This window comes from Sus scrofa, chromosome 15 (assembly GCF_000003025.6).
Source record: "Sus scrofa isolate TJ Tabasco breed Duroc chromosome 15, Sscrofa11.1, whole genome shotgun sequence".
Classification (NCBI taxonomy): Eukaryota; Metazoa; Chordata; class Mammalia; order Artiodactyla; family Suidae; genus Sus; species Sus scrofa.
Genome location: NC_010457.5, coordinates 31,748,363 through 31,765,401, shown reverse-complemented (window position 1 = coordinate 31,765,401; position 17,039 = coordinate 31,748,363). Strand labels below are relative to the sequence as shown.

Below are 17,039 nucleotides of genomic sequence, written 5' to 3'. Positions count from 1 at the left end.
TGTGCCGGGTGGGGATCGAACGTGTGTCCTGGTGCTGCAGAGATGCCACTGATCTCATCGTGCCACAGCGGGAACTTCTATTAACATTTTTAAGGATTTCCCATCAAGACTCGACGGTAACGAACCTGATTGGTATCCATGTGGATTTGGGTTTGACCCTGGCCTTGCTCAGTGGGTTAAGGATCCGGTGTTGCTGCGGCTTGTGGTGTAGGTCAAAGACTTGGCTTGGATCTAGCATTGCTGTGGTTTGGGCGGGAACTTTCATATGCTGTGGGTGCAGCCCTAAAAAGACAAAAAAAATGTATACACTGAAGTGCTAATATTTTGGTTATATTAGGTTAAATAAAATCTATTATTGGAGTTCCCTTGTGGTGCAGCAGGTTAAGGATCTAGGGTTGTCACTGCGACAGTTTGGGTCACTGCCGTGGTATAGGTTCGATCCCTGGCCTGGGAAATTTTGTGTGTCATAGGCGCAGTCAAAAATATATGTATGTGTGTGTGTGTGTGTGTGTGTGTGTGTGTATACATATTACTAATTAGTGAAAAAATTAATTTCTTTTTACTGTGTTTACTGTGGATACTAGAAAATGTTGTTACATATGCAACAGAGTCTCTTTCTAATGGACATGAGGGCTTCCCCTCACCCCCCACTGGTAAGAGCCCCCCCTCCCCAAGGCTGCTCAGTTTTCAGACCTCGAGCAGCTAGGATTCCTTCCAGCTCCAACCTTCCAACCCCACCCCAGGCAGGGATGAAAGGATTCTTCTCTGGGGGAACCAAACAGCCCCAGACAAAGGGCCTATAGATAGCAATGCTGAGGAACCCCCAACACTGCAGCCACTTCCAGCCCAGTCTCCCTTGAGAGACATGTCCCCTGCTCCCCTGCAAACACACACACAGAGGGCCTTCTGAAGTGACTCACTCTTAAATATGAGCCGTCAAGGTCGCCGACGTCTGAGGAAAGCTGATTACATAAAAGACAAGGACCAAAACAACCAGAGAAAAGGAACTTGGAGGAAACAGACTATACAAGCTGTAGGAGGAACTTGAACAAAACAATCCCAAGAAATAGCGTCAGAGAGATTAGAGAGATGACTGCCTCTGAAAGACACAAACAGGATGCCGAAAACAGGGAGCATTCGGAAAAGAAGGAAGAGGGCTTGGAAACCGAATATATGATAATCAAGATTGAAAAAATTCCATAGATGGGTTAGAAGATAGGAATTGCCCAGAAAGCAGAACACAAAGTGTGGCATGAAAAGTAGGAGGAAAGAAATGAGCAAATTAGAGGTCGATTCCAGGATGTGTACCATCTGATTAAAAGTTCAAAAGAGAAAATAAAAACCAGAGGGAAGGAAATGATCAAACAGATAGTGTAAGAACATTGTCCAAGAAATGAAGGATGCGTGTTTCCAGATGAAAGGACCTCTACAAACCAGCAGAAAGGATGAAAACAAACTCACTCAGGGCCACATCCCTGAATTTCAAAATGCAGAGGACAGGAGTTCCTGTCGTGGCGCAGTGGTTAACGAATCCGACTAGGAACCATGAGGTTGTGCGTTCGGTCCCTGCCCTTGCTCAGTGGGTTAAGGATCCGGTGTTGCCGTGAGCTGTGATGTAGGTTGCAGACGCGGCTCGGATCCCGCGTTGCTGTGGCTCTGGTGTAGGCCGGTGGCTACAGCTCCAATTAGACCCCTAACCTGGGAACCTCCATACGCCACGGGAGTGGCCCAAGAAATAGCAAAAAGACAAAAAAAAAAAAATGCAGAGGACAGAAAGAAGGTTCTGCAGCTTACAAGAGAGGTGAGTAAAAAGGCTTGGGAAATAGAATGGCATGGCATGTCCCGTAACACCAGATGCCAAGACAGAAGGCCTCCAAAACTCTGGGGGAAAATGATTTTCAACCTAATTTCTATACCCAGCAAGACTACCAGTTAGGTGTAAAAGGAGTTCCTGTTGTAGCTTCAGTGAGTTAAGACCCAACCTTGTCTCTGTGAGGATGCAGGTTCGATCCCTGGCCTCATCCAGTGGGTTAAGGGTCCGGCATTGCCACAAACTGCAGCGTAGGTCACAGATGCAGGTCGGATCCTGTGTTGCCATGGCTGCCCTAGCCTGGGAACTTTCATATGTCACCAAAAAAAAAAAAGCAAAAAAATCCTCAAACCTCCCAACAAATTACATGTGAAAGCTCAACAAAGATATTTTAAGCTCTGCCATGAAAAAACTGTTCCTTCCATGCCTTCTTCGCTAGACGGACATTGAAGAGGGTAAAGCAAAGAGAGGGAGACAAGAAGACAAGGAGTAGAATTTTTGGAGGGCAATGAAGGAGATCTCAGCACAAAGGTTAAAGGAGTTGAGCAAAGCTAGAGAATAACCAGTCAGAGGGTATAAGGCCCTTCTAGAAAGAACATGGGTGGGCATATTAGGTTAAATAGTAACTTCCCCAAAGGTTCCTATCCTTAGAACCTTAGGATGTGACCCAAACAGGGTTTCTGCAGGTATCATGAGTTAAGATGAGGTATACTTAAACAGACCTTAATCTAATCTGACTGGTTTTAAGGCCACAAGATACATACGCACACACACACACAGAGGTGCCACAGAGGGAAGAAGACCATGTAAAGATGGAGGAGAAATTGGCGCAAAGCACCTATAAGCCAAAGAATGCCAAGGATGGTGGGCAACCACAAGAAATGAGGAGAGAGGCATATAACATCTCATTTCAGGAGCCCGCAGAAGGATCAGCTCTGCCCAAACCCTGACTTTGAACTTCTGGCCTCCAGAATTTGGAGAGAATACATTTCTATTGTTTGAAGCCACCAAGTTTGTGGCAACTTTCACAGCAGCCCTAGGATACTCGTACAGCAGGAATAAACAAAACAAAACAAAACAAAAAAAAAAGGGAACTAAAAGATTTCATGTTGTTGCATTAGATGATGGGTGGGGGAGGTGACACTACAGCATTTTCCAGTTCTGTTGAGAATTTGGGAGCATTAATGATGGCACCATAAAATGAGTAAATTAAAAGCGACTCCATGAAAAATAAAAAGTTAAATGTTGGAAGTAAAATCATTGTCCACCAGTTAGCTCAGGAGTAAAAAATATGTACACAGACATACTGATGTATATACACTGGATATGATTTTGCTGAAACCTGAAAAACTCTAAAGAAAGGATGATGGTGGTGGATGAAGAATTTTATATCCTTATCTTCCATCATAAGGAGTCAACAAATAATGCTTCAGATGAACAAATCAAGATATAGTAGAATTTTTTTTTTTGGCTGTGCCCGTGGCATGCAGAAGTTCCCAGGCCAGGGATCAAATCCGGGTCACAGCAATGACAACACCAGATCCTTAACCTTCCGAACCACCAGGGAATGCCAGTAAAATATTGTTTAGAAACTTGAGGGTAAATATTAGGAGGAACAGCTGATGAGTGGAAGGAGTTACCTCTGGGAGCAGAAGTAGGAGCCTTTTCACAAGACTGCATTTTTTTTTTCTTCTCATTATGATACTTGTAGTTCTATTTAATTCTTTAAACTAAGTACATATGTGACTTAGATAAAAAAATTACTTGCCTCAATTCTGGGTACTTTGGACAAACATGGATTCTGAGAGCCACCTGTTTATTATTTTTTCTTACATCTTTAACAGTGAGTTGGTGGAAATTTGAAAAACTGATAACGGCTTAAGTCCTGGTTCTCAGTGTGGTCCCTGGACCAGAAATAGCAGAGTCACCAGGCGCCCTGTCAGAAATGCAGAGCCTCAGGCTCCAGCGCTGGCCCACTGGCTCCAGCTTCTGAGGTCGGAGCCAGGGAGTCGGGATGGCTAAGCCCCCTGTATGATTCAGGGGGAGAACCACTGCTCTGAGTTCCCTCAGTGAGTAGAAGTTTGATTCATTTCCCATAAAAGCCAGAGATATCTCCCTTTTCTGGGCACAGACCGATACCCAAGTCATCTTAACAAAGTAAAAGCTCTGGAATTCCCTTTGTGGCTCAGCGGTTAACGAACCCTACTAGGATACATGAGGATGTGGGTTCTATCCCTGGCCTAGCTCAGTGGGTTAAGGATCTGGCGTTGCCATGAGCTGTAGTGTGGGTCACAGGCGCAGCTCAGATCCCGCATTGCTGTGGTTGTGGCTGTGGCCGGCAGCTGTAGCTCTGATTGGACCTCTAGCCTGGGAACCTCCATATGCCATGGGTGTGGCCCTAAAAACAAAACAAAACAAAAAAAAAAGTGAATAAATTATGACCCTGATATGATAGATGATGGAACTGTCCATGTTCATATATGGAAATCTCGGCATATCTGGGGTTCAAGGAATTCCAGATATGCAGAGCCCTATGGCTCCCGCTGGCCAGGGATCATGTGTTAATCAGGCTGCCAAAGCACCGAAGCAGGAGGGCTAAGTAAGCTCTGCCAGTTTGGGCAACTTCCCTGATGGTCTCATGAGGAGATAGGGCCCTTGTACGTAAGGATTTAGACAAGCAGAAAAGTCAGTGGAGGACTTTCCTGGCAGGGGCACTTCTTAATTAAAGGAACCAAGAAGAAAGTAAATGAAGCTAATGACTGATACACAGGACTAGCCCTCTAAGCCTACGAATTGCTCACAGAAACCTGACTCTGTCTAGAACCCAGTGGATAACTTACATGTGTTTATTAAATGAACAAGTGAGGAATGGATGGATGGACAGATAGGTGGGTGGCTGGCTGGCTGGCTGGCTGGCTGGATGGATGGATGGATAGACAGATGAATGGATGTGAGTGTGATTGGATGGGTAGATGGATGGACAAATGTATGGACGTGTGTGTGAATGGATGAGTAGATGGATGGATGGATAGATGAATGGATGTGTGTGTGAATGGATGGGTAGATGGATGGATGGATGGAAGGATGGACAGATGGATATTCGTTTATATAGAATAAGAGCTAAGGGGCTTTGTAAATAGGCAGGCCTTGGTTTGAATGCTGCTTCAACCCTTATCTTCAGTGTGAGCTGAGCACCTTATGTCACTTCACTGAGCCAAGGCTCCTCTGAGAGGCCTCTGGAGGTTGTTGCGCTGATTAAATAATGCATGCAAAGTGCTGTGCTCAATGCCTGGCATATGGCAGGTGCTCATGAAGTCAGAATTGTCATCATCCTCATTGACCAGAAAGGAAAGAAGGAAGAGAGGCAATGAGGGCTGCAGGTGGCTGTCTGGCTATAGTTTCCCCTCCTTCCTGGAAACTGAATCTTGAATTTCCTTTAGGCAGCTGGTCTGAGTAGCTTAAGCCAATCAATATACTCCATTCCCTCAGTCCTCTGTGGTTGGTTCCAGTTTGTGTATGACACCTAAGCTGGTCCAATCAGAGTGAATCTCAGAATATCTGCTGGGAATGCTGGGACATAGCCTCTTTTTTTTCTTTCATTAGATGTAATGGTGACCCCAACAAGTAGTCCAGAAACTGTCGGCAGTTACATTGGGAGCACCAGCCTAATGATAACACTGACATTCCGAAGGCAAAGCAGAAAGATGAAAATGATACTGAGTTGCTGGATTCAGCCTCACCTGAAGTTGGTGATCCCAATTTATATATACTTTTTTCTTTTCTTTTTAGGTCTGCACCCACTGCATATGGAAGTTCCCAGGCTAGGGGTCAAATCAGATTGACAGCTGCTGGCCTACGCCACAGCCACAGCAATGTGGGATCCGAGCCGCATCTGCGACCTACACCACAGCTCATGGCAATGCCAGATCCTTAACTCACTGAGTGAGGCCAGGAATTGAACCCACATCTTCATGGTTCCTAGTCGGATTTGCTTCTGCTGTGCCACAATGGGAACTCCAATTAATTTTTTATGTGTAAAGCCTAAGCCAGGTTTTATGATACCTACAGTCAAAAGCACCCAAACTGATACAGAAAGGACACAAGGATGAGGACATATGAATGGACCATCTAAGGAATATGAGGCAACGAGTGCTGGGGAATCACGTTGTAAAAAGGGTCTGGCTGCCAGAAACTGGGGCTAGCTTTTAGCTAGTAGTTCCCATTTAACAGAAAATAAACTCAAACCAGAGGGTTAAATATCATTACACAAGTTAACTAACTTAAGTGAGTGTACAACTGGAACTAGAAACCAAATCCTATTACAACGTAGTAAATCAACTATACTTAAGTAAAACTTTAAAAAATGAAAAGGGAGTTCCTGTCATGGTACAGTGGTTAATGAATCCGACTAGGAACCATGAGGTTTCGGGTTCGATCCCTGGCTTTACTCCATGGGTTAAGGATCCGGTATTGCCGTGAGCTGTGGTACAGGTCGGAGATGTGGCTCGGATCCCGCATTGTTGTGGCTCTGGTGTAGGCCGGCAGCTCTAGCTCCGATTCGACCCCTAGCCTGGGAACCTCCATATGCCTCAGGAAGCAGGAAAGAGACAAAAAATTTTTTAAAATGAAATAAATAAAAAAATAAAAATAAAAATGAAAGGGGAAAAAGAAAAACCCTTCTGCCCCAGTGCCCTTTCCCACATACCCCGCAGCCACCACACCCCTGGAGAAACGTACCCCATCCAAGGGCAACAAATCCCTGGAGGCATTTCCTTTCTGAGAAGAAGGAGATGACAAGGAGGGTGTGAAGGTAGAGGCCTTCCACCAGCAGCCAGGAGTAGTTGGCCATGATGCAGTACTGGAAGAAGACCATGACCAGCTTACAGCCCACCTACGAAGAGAGACAGCTGAGCCCAAGGGTGCACCTGTGGGCTTCTCTCCAGAAGTGGCCATGTGATGGGGTGAGGTGGCCGTCAGCAGGGATCCTTAGAGGTCCTGGCCAGTCAACAGTCACCGAGGCAGTGGGCCTCATGGCAGAGAGAGTGCAGTGAGAAGGGGATCCACACCTTCTACTTGAGGCCCTCCAGGCCCTCTAGCCTCAGGTGGGTGGGTGACTTGGTTGGGGTGGGGTGGGCTGGGGCAGGTGTGGGCTGTGTCCTGCAGAGCTCCAGAGCCCTCGCTGAGGCGGCCCACTGGCTGGGCCCAGGCCCCACCTCTGTGACCTAATGGCCACAGCAGTTTCCCTGAGAGTAGAGCCGTCCATGGGACCCAGCTGTGGTTTGCATGGTCTGAAGAGCCTGAGAGCCTGTTAGGTCCCCAGTACCTTGCTCCCTCAGTGATGGCAGCTGGGCAGGGTCTGGGAACCTGGCCCAAAGGGTGCTGCTAGCTGAGATCTGCCTCTTCAGCTGGGCCTGGGCACTGGCCCTTCTGGATGCTGCGGGTGGGGGTGGGGAGCGGGGAAGGCAGGCAGGCCTGGCCACACCAGGGGCCCAAGCAGGCATGTTACCCTGTGGGCATCGCAGTGGGCAGCATCGTCGGAGGAGAAGAGCACGGCATCCTTGATGAAGTTGGACAGGGCCCGAAGGATGAACGACACAAACAGGTGCATGTGGATGTAGTTGCGGGTACAGTGGAGCCTCCTGGAGGGAGAGAATGCCGGGAGGTGGGCCAGAGCCTGAGCCAGAGGTGCTGGGGCTCAGCCAGGCCCGCCCCTCCCCTGCACACCAGGGAGACCCAGGTCCCGCTCGTGACATCTCTGAAGCGCTCTGTTAGCAGAACCTTGGTGAGAGCCCAGGCTCCTGGTGCCCAGGCTACTCTGTCTCAAGCTGCAAATGGAAACAAACAACAACAACAAAAATAAATAAATAAATAAAGAAGTTTCCACTGTGGCAGAACAGGATTGGTGGTTTCTCTGGAGCATTGGGACAAAGGTTTGATCCCCAGCCAGGCACAGTGGGTTAAGGATCTGGTGTTGCTGCACTTGAGGCATAGGTGGAAACTGCGGCCGGGATCCGACCCCTGGCCTAAGAACTCCCAATGCTATGGGGTGGCCAAAAAAAGAAAAAAAAAAAAACTTAAGAAGAAAAAAGCTGACATTTTAAGGGCAAGATTATATTCTGCTCTATTACTTCCAGCTCCCAGAATTGTATGTGTTGGCGGGGACAAGTTGCACAGAGAGAACACAGGCTGTGGGGAGAAATCAGACCAGGTTCTGCTACTTTTCAGCTACGAGACCTAGAGCAAGCCTTGAACTAATCAAAGCCTAGGCTTCCTCCTTGCTGTAGGGGACAGAAGTATGTCACTTGTTCCCCTTCTTCTGGTATGGGAAACAGGCTTTCTTATGGGGAACACATTTCAGCTCTGGGTGGGGATGACTCCACCCCCCAACCTCATGACACCCCTAACCAATCAGCTGGCTGCAGTGATTGGCTCAACGTGACCCAAAGCCTGGCCTTGAGAATTCCCCCAGGACTTGAACTGCGACTAGAGGAGAAGAAGGTCTCTTTGCCCTGGTATTACTGAGCTGGTAGTGTGTGCCTCTGCAGCCACTAGTGGTTGTCTCTGCCACCCCTTCAGAAAGCCTGCCTGAGGATGAGGCCAATGCAGGGCGAAGAAATGATGGGAGATATACCGACTTTTGTGGATACCTTTCAGCACCTAGATCCAGCCACATCTAAAGCCGGTGCCCCTAAACTTGTCAGTTACTGTGCTTCAGGTCACCTTTGTTTTTCTTAAGCTGGTTTTTTTTTTTGTTTTGTTTTTTTGTCTTTGTTGTTGTTGTTGTTGCTATTTCTTGGGCCACTCCCGCAGCATATGGAGGTTCCCAGGCTAGGGGTCAAATCGGAGCTGTAGCCACCGGCCTACGCCAGAGCCACAGCAACGCGGGATCCGAGCCGCGTCTGCGACCTACATACACCACAGCTCACGGCAACGCCAGATCGTTAACCCACTGAGCAAGGGCAGGGACCGAACCCGCAACCTCATGGTTCCTAGTCGGATTCGTTAACCACTGCGCCACAACGGGAACTCCTGTTTTTTTTTTTAACTCTTCATTAATTGACATTTAGCTTCCATATATTTACTATTTCTATAAAAATTCACCAGTTTGATAAATGAGAAATTTTATTTTGGTTGTGGTTTTTTGTGTGTGTTCTTCAGGGCTGCACCCATGGTTCACGGAAGTTCCCAGGCAAGAGGTTGATTCTGAGCTACAGCTGCCAACCTACACCACAGCCATAGCAACACGGGATCCCAGCCGCATCTGGGATTTCTGTTTCTTGCAACCTAGAGTCTGGGTAATACACCTGTAAAATGGGGATAATGATCCCTATCTCATGGCATTGTGTGAAAATTAGAAATAATGTATGCAAAGCAGCAGGTACAGCAAGTTCTCAGTGATGTTCAGCAAATGTTGAATGGGTAAAGGAATGAATGAGGTCACAGAAGCTTCAGTGTTTAGCCCCAGGTAAGACTTATTATTATCATTATTATTATTATTATTATTATTATTGCTTTTTAGGGCCACAGACGTGGCATATGGAAGTTCCCAGGCTAGGGGTCGAATTGGAGCTGAAGGTGCTGACCTACATCACAGCCAAAGCAACGCCAGATCTGAGCCGTGTCAGAGACTTATACCACAGCTCACTGCAACACCGGATCCCTAACCCACTGAGTGAGGCCAGGGATCAAACCTGCATCCTCATGGACACTAGTCAGATTCATTTGGCTGCACCACAATGGGAACTCCAGGTAAGCTTTGGGTCAAGAGAGGATGAAATGGCCCGCTCGGATCTTCCTCTCTCTGATCTGAGCAATTAAAAAGGACCCAAAGTCTGTGTCTGGGGAAGCCTGGGAAGATGGCAAGCTGGCGGTGTGTTCTTACCTAAAAGCACAGAGGATGCTGAGCGCAACCAGGAGCATCACCAGGGAGGAGCTGTAGCCCACAGTGTACATGACCTTCAGCTTCAGAAGGTACTGGTACTGCAGAGAGAGAGGCATGTGTCAGTTCCCAGCCCCCCACCCCTGGCTGAACCTGCCCTTTTTTGCCTCAGAGTGTACCTGCTACAGGTTCCCTTCAACTCCAACAGCTCTTCTGTTCATAACCCAAAGACAGAAAATCAGAGATTCATGACATCTTGGCTTAGGAAAAGGCCTTGGGGATCACCTGATGCCAATGCAAACCTCTACCCCATATACAGAGCCCCTGACCACCCTGAATTCAAGCCTTTGCTTGTCTACTTCAGGGGTAAGGATCTCACTGCTTTTTGAGGAAGTCACTGGGTATACAACAGTGCAAAGGATTAGATAATTTTTTCTCAAGTGAGTCTAAAATCTATTACTTTTTAAAAAAATTTTTGTTCATATTTTATTTTTTTATTTTAAAATTTTTGGTCACACCCGTGGCATGTGGAAGTTCCCAGGCTAGGGGTGGAATTGGAGCTGCAGCTGCCGGCCTACACCACAGCCAAGCCAGATTCGAGCTTTGTCTGCCACCTATACTGCAGTTTGCAGCAATGCTGGATCCTGAACCCATTGAGCAAGGCCAGGGATCGAACCTGCATCCTCATAGATATTAGAAAGTTTCGTTACTGCTGAGCCATGACGAGAACTCCAAAAATCTATTACTTTTATTTTAAATCAAAGTTTTAAAACTTTTTATGTTGAAATAATTTCAGACTTACAGAGAAGTTGCGCAGACAGTACAGGGAGTTCTGTTTATCCTCTATCCAGCTACCCCTAATACTCACATTTTACATAACCAGAGTGCAATTATTGAAACCAGGAAATTAACACTGATACAATACTTTTAGCTACACTATAGACCGATATGAATTGTGACTGTTTTCCCATGGATATCCTTTAAAATCTATTACTTTATTTTTTATTTTAAAATCTATTACTTTAAAATTGTACCCATTGATTTCATTTCTGCTCCCGGAGCCACTTAAAATAAATTGAATTTGCCTTGCACCTAGAGCTCATTGTTATTTTATTTATTTATTTTTTGGCCTCACCCTCAGCATGTGGAAGTTCCTGGGGCAGGGAGCAAACCTGACCCAAGATCCTTAACCTGCTATGCCACAATGGAACTCCCATGGTTATTTTAAAAATAAACTTTCATTGTAGAATAGTTTATAGAAGAGTGACAAAGATTCTACAAAGAGGCTTATCATTTCTGAATACAGCTATTCTGCCTACCTGTCCTTCACTTATCATCTGAGCATTAAATATTCCATGTCTTTAATCTCTTTCCATAGCCCTTCATCATTTTTCTCAACTAATATGGTCCAGTTTGTGAATGCCCCCCCTTTTTTTTTTCTTTTAGACCGTGCCTGTGGCATGCAGAAGTTCCTGGGCCAGGGATCGAACCTGCGCCAAAGCAGCGACAATGCTGGATCCTTAAGCACTAGGCCACCAGGGAACTCTGTGAATGTCCTTCTTAAGTAAAACACCCAGAACCAGATAGCTGAAGAGCTCCACAGGTATTCTCTGACTAGGAAGAAATGGAGTGGGACCATCACCTCCCCGGATCTACACACTGCACTCCTATTAACACAGCCAAATAGTCATTTACTTGTTCTACTAACTCATCTTTGATTCAAAAAGATCTCAATATAACGGAATAATGTGACATGAAATAAATGTAAATACCTGTATTTTTTAGGTTCAAAATATTGTAGAGAGGTCCAAACCCAGGACTGTTACTACTCACCAGCTGTGTGACCTTGGGAAAATTACTTAACATCTCTGAGCCTCAGAGCCTTCACCTACAAAATGGGGATGATATCTATGTTGCAGGCTTGTTGGAAGAACAAATAGGGTATCAGGTAGAGTATCTAGATAATGCCTGGCACTTAGAAGACACTCAGTACACCTTAATTTCCCCCCATCTCCACCCTCTACCGCTCCCCACCCATCATTCATTCTGAGTCAACAGTCTGAGATTATGGAATGAAGTATGAGGTATGAGGTAGCTACTAAAACAGGCCTCTTGTCAGTTACAGTAATGAAGTGCCTTGGAGCAGCTGTCAAGTCTGGAGTGTTTCATCCAGTTCTGGACATGTTATTGTAAGAGAAGCATTAATAAACTGGAGGATTTCTGGAGGACGGTGACTGGGTCATCTGAAGAGAGCATTAAAAAACTGGATACACTACACCTCAAAGGAAAAAAGCAAACATAGGGAAGAAAAGTATTAAAATGATAGATAAGAAAAGGCTTAACTGAGCTCCAGCAGGGGGAGTTACCAGAAAGTAGATTTAACTCAGAGAGACCCAATTTTTTCTGTCAGTGAAAGGGGACAGGGTTGATGGATTGGCTGCCACGTGCCACTGAGCTTCCCCACTGAGGTGACTGCAATTCCAGAAGCCAGGAGCCACCTCTCAGGAATGAGAGGGAGAGTCAAAACACAGTAGTTTGCACCAGATGAATGGTTCCTAAATTTGGGGACATTAAAGAGCAGTGAAATGTCAAAAAACCTGGAGGACTCAAGTTCCCTGGTGGCCTAGTGTCGTCACTGCTGTGGTTTGGGTTCCACCCCTGGCCCAGGAACTTTTGCATGCCATAGGTGCAGCTGAAAAACAACCAAACAAAAAGCTGGAGGACCAATGTGTCAACCTAGGATCCTGCCATGTCCGGGATGCCCCCCATGGCTGAGGGCATCAGCCTCACTCCCAGGACCTGGTTTTGCAGCTTTCAGTTCAGAAGCAGACTGGGCCAGCCTGAGGCATGGGGTGACAAGTGTAGAGTGCTCAGGCTGAGTATCCTGTGCCGTCCTGTGCCTGGGTTACAGTCTGTCAGGAACCCTCAGGACACCCCGGCCAGCTCTGCCTTTAAGATCTGACCCTGTTTCCAAGAAGCCATGTGTGATCTCAGTGCCCTAGCCCTCAACATCAGCAGCTGTGCAGCCCCCAGCAGAGTGGAGATGCAGACGGAAGCCTCACTGCTGTCTGTCCTGGACCCAGTTGCCTATCTCTCTGCTCTGTGTCTTGGTTGGGCCACCCTCTTGCTCTCTCCTCTGCACCAGGGGTCAGTAAACTTTTTTTTTTTTAGGGCTGCACTTGCGGCATATGGAAGTTCCCAGGCTAAGGGTCTAATTAGAGCTGCAGCTGCCGGCCTACGCCACAGCCACAGCGATGCCAGATCCAAGCCACACCTGCAACCTATGCTGCAGCTCACACCAATGCCAGATCCTTAACCCACTGAGTGAGGCCAGGGATCGAATCTGCATCCTCATGGATACTAGTCAGAATCTTAACCTGCTGAGCCACAATGTGAACTCCAGCAGACATTTTTCCATACAGGGACAGCCAGTAAACACTTTAGGTGTGGGTACCACTTGGTCTTTTTTGCAGCTATTCTACTCTGCGCTTGTAGTACAAATGGGCATGGCTGTGTGTCAATAAAACTTTATTTGGAAAAGCTGGTGGTGGGCTGGATTTGGCACAGGGGCTAAAGTTGGCGAACCTCTGCTCTGGGTAAGCAAATCCCATTTTATTTCTCCAAATGGCCGCTTTGCCAGGTCTTGCTGCTAATGTGAGTCCACCGTTGGCAACTGGTGGGTGCCAAGCCAGGAAGTTGCAAAAGACAACCAGCAAATGTGTACTTTCAGCATCATTTGATTAAAAGAAAAAAAAAGAGAAGAAAAGAAGAGTGTCTGCTGTGGCGCAATGATTTTGGCAGCCGGGCTCCCCTGCCTGCCAGAGCCCCAGGCTCCTCTGAGAAGGGACATATGTGAGCACACACTGTGGCCAGGCACCTGCCTCAGCACCTCCATGTGTTTACTCTGGTTCTCCTGACGATCCTGTGAGGTCAGGACTATTCCTAACCCCATTTCCCTGGTGAAGTAACTGAGGCACAAGGAAGTTAAGTCCTCCCCATCCCACCAAGGCTGCGAGGCTGAGTTCAAACTCACTCTGGCTGACAGACCAGGGCAGGGAAGTGGGCCGGCCACCCCAGGGAAAGCAGGGGAGGTGAGGAGGGGCAGCCCCAGGTCGCCTGACCTCAGCCCTGGGGCACCTCACTCCACCCTCCCCCAGACACTTCTGCCCCACAGGGAGGGCTTACCCGCTTCTCGTTGGACAAGGAGTCGTTCACATTAACCCCACAGGCCAGGTCAGGCCTGGGGAAGGTTTCCGACCAGCCATCCTGCGTGCAGTTTCGAAACATGGAACCTGTGGGGGCCAAGCATCCTGTGGTGAGCGTGGGGACCCGGGACTGCCCTTCCGTCACCCTGTCCCTTTCTCTGAACCAGCTCCCCATTTGCCCAGCTGGTTCTCCTTCTTTCTTTCCTTCCTCCCTCCCTCCCTCCTTTCTTTTCTTTCTTTCTTTCGTTCGTTCGTTCGTTCTTTCTTTCGTTCTTTCTCTCTTTCTCCCCCCCTTCCTTCCTTCCTTCTTTCTTTCTTTCTTTCTCTGTCTTTCTCCCCCCCTCCTTCCTTCTCTCTTTTTCCTTTCTTCTTTCCTTTTGTTTTGGCTGTTTTAGGGCCACACTTGCAGAATATGGAGGTTCCCAGGCTAGGGCTCAAATCGGAGCTTCAGCTGCCAGCAACTCAGGAACCAAGCCGTGTCTGCGACCTACACCACAGCTCATGGCAATGCCGGATCCTTAACCCACTGAGTGAGGCCAGGGATCGAAGCCACATCCTCATGGATCCTAGTCGGGTTCGTTAACTGCTGAGCCACGAAGGGAACTCCAGCCCAACTGGTTCTTGAAGGCTTGGTAAGAGTCAGTTGGGAAAAGTGGTGAGAAAGGTATGTAGGCAGGTGGCCTTAGAGGGGTAAAGGCCCAGGATGCATGTGCGTCGTGCACAGATCCTTGATCCCTGGACCTGCAAACCGGGACGGCCTTGAACCAGTACCCCTTCACCCACATCCTCAGCCATACCCCCTACGGCCCACTGTGCCAGGCACCAGGCTTTATTTACAATAAGGGATGTGACTGACATGTGTCACAGGCCCTAGGCACCAAAAAGCCAGGCCCAAGCAAAAGTTCCAGTGTCACTGCTCCGACTCTGCTCGTTGCCCTCAGGTCCCAGCCCCACTCCAGGGGTCTCTTAGACATCTGGTGCCACTGCAACCCACTTCATCCTAGGCCCATCTGTGACCACCCCAGCCCTCGCCATTCCTTCCCTGGCTCCAAACCCCACTGCCCATCCTCCATCCCCTGCCTGAGGTGCCCCTTCTGGCTTCTTTTTTTTTTTTTTCTTTTTCTTTTTAGGGCTGCTCCTGTGGCATATGGAAGTTCCCAGGCTAGGGGCTGTATTGGAACTGCAGCTGCCAGCCTGCACCACCACAGAGCAACTCAGGATCCGAGCCTCGTCTGTGATCCTACACCACATCTCAAGGCAACACCCGACATTTAACCCACTAAGTGGGGCCAAGGATTGAACCCACATCCTCAGATACTATGTGGGGTTGTTAACTCCCTGAGTCACAAGGGGAACTCCAGTAGCTCTGTTTTACATCTAACTTTACATCCTGCTGCTCAGCATTTGAAAACCAGCAGAGCGGCCGCAGAACTAAAACCTTCCAGGCAGCCGCCCCTCTTGGAAGGAATGGATCTACTAGTCTTTCAACCATGATGACAAGGATACACCCTGTGTTTCTCTGCATTATACATCACAAGATGACTGCACCCTAACCCTCCAGCACAAGGCTGCACTCTGCGCCCCTCACACCGTGGTGACAATGGCTCCTTGGCCTCCCCTAGCAAATGATGTGCTCCTGCGTGTTCTCCAGGGGCTGCCCAGAGCCCTTGCTCATCAAACACCTGCAGCCAGGCAGGCTAGGAGAGCAAATGAGGGGGAAAAAGGAGCCTGCTCTAAGCTCTTCTATAACAGAAGAGGGGGGGTTGCCCACAGGGGGATTTTAGAACAGGAGCCCGAAGACAGGAAGAGGAGCTGCCAGCCTAGAAGGAAGTCTTGGAAAGCCCTCAGGAGAAGCGTCTCTGCATGCACTGACCAGCCCAGTTGCTTCCTCCGCTCCAGCTGCCAAAGAGGGCTGGCCGAGTTCCGGTCCCTGGGCCGGATGCTGTGGAGGCTGCGGTGCAGGGAGCTGATCCCAGCCCTGCTGTTGGGAGCCTGCCTCTCCTTCTGCTCTGATGAGTAGCCTGCCCAGGGCCCCCCCAGCCTCCCTAGCTGGGCTTGACATGCTCCTCTCTGGCATGGTCTAGACAGGGTCTAGGCCACTGTCTCTCAGAGTTTAGAATCAGTTTCCTCTGAGCTGAAGAAACATGGTGTGCCTTTCTAGAACCAGCCACTAATGCTGATGTACAGATTCTGATCTAACCCTCACAGCGCCCCACTGCGGGAGATGCTGCCAGCCCATCTTACAAAATCAAGGCCCAGAATCGGGTAGCAGCACCCAGCAGGGATGTGTTCCAATACTGCACTGCCCTCCTGCCTGGCCATCTCCCTGCTATCCCACGGGGAGCTCTAGCAGGATCCTGTGGCTTCTGGGGTCTGGGAATGCCAGGTCTATGACAGCTCCTGAGTCCTGGCACACAGGTTTGGAACCAGGTGGATCTGAGTTGGAAACCTAGCACTGGCTCTTGGTTGCTGCGTGCCCTTAGGTGCAACACTTCCCTGCGCCCAATGGAAATAATCAACCACACTGCAGGACCTGGCCCGAAGCACGGCGGCACATGGAAATCACTGAGGCTGGTGCCAGACAGAGAGTGTGTGAGCTGCGGGGCTACTTCCCTTCTGCTTTGGACCTTTCTAAAATAGACCAGGAGGTGTTCCCGCTATGGCATGGCGGGTTAAGAATCCAGAGTTGTCTCTGCAATGGCATGGGTTCAATCCCCAGCCTGGCACAGTGGGTAAAGGACCCAGCATTGCCACAGCTGAGGCACTGGATATGATCCCTGGTCCGGGAACTGCCTTAAGCCATGGGCAGTTAAATAAAATATATGAGGAGTGGTGGGGCTTGGAGCCTTGGAATTCAGGAGCACGGAAGAGTTCTGTAATTAACTCAAGTAAGGTAGGTTGTTAGACAGGAAAGAATGGTAGTCAAAGGTAGGCTGGTTGGATGAGAAGCTGAATTAAAAGCACACAAACTCCCTGGAATCCAGAGGCTCTTATCAGACAGCATGATCCATGTCCCTAGAGACTGGGCTGCCAGTCTCGAGGCCTCTCCTCATGGACCCAGCAGGGTTCCCGAGACAGATGCTGCACATGATCCAGGCCAGGTGCCCAGAGCAGAGGACAAGGCGGTGCCTCTGCCACTGGGCTC

The 17,039-nt window shown here is 48.5% G+C and overlaps 1 protein-coding gene across 2 annotated transcripts in view; it reads right to left on the bottom strand.

Moving 5' to 3' along the window:
* SCTR (secretin receptor) overlaps positions 1–17,039 on the bottom strand; it is a 74,439-nt gene that overhangs the window by 16,792 nt on the left and 40,608 nt on the right. Inside the window, exons 4-7 of one of the 2 annotated variants that reach the window (XM_021074618.1) lie at positions 13,875–13,981; positions 9,693–9,790; positions 7,317–7,449; positions 6,548–6,701 (exon numbers count right to left, since the gene is read on the bottom strand). In XM_021074618.1, the coding sequence (XP_020930277.1) occupies positions 6,548–6,701; positions 7,317–7,449; positions 9,693–9,790; positions 13,875–13,981 (492 nt within the window). 2 annotated transcript variants of the gene reach the window in all.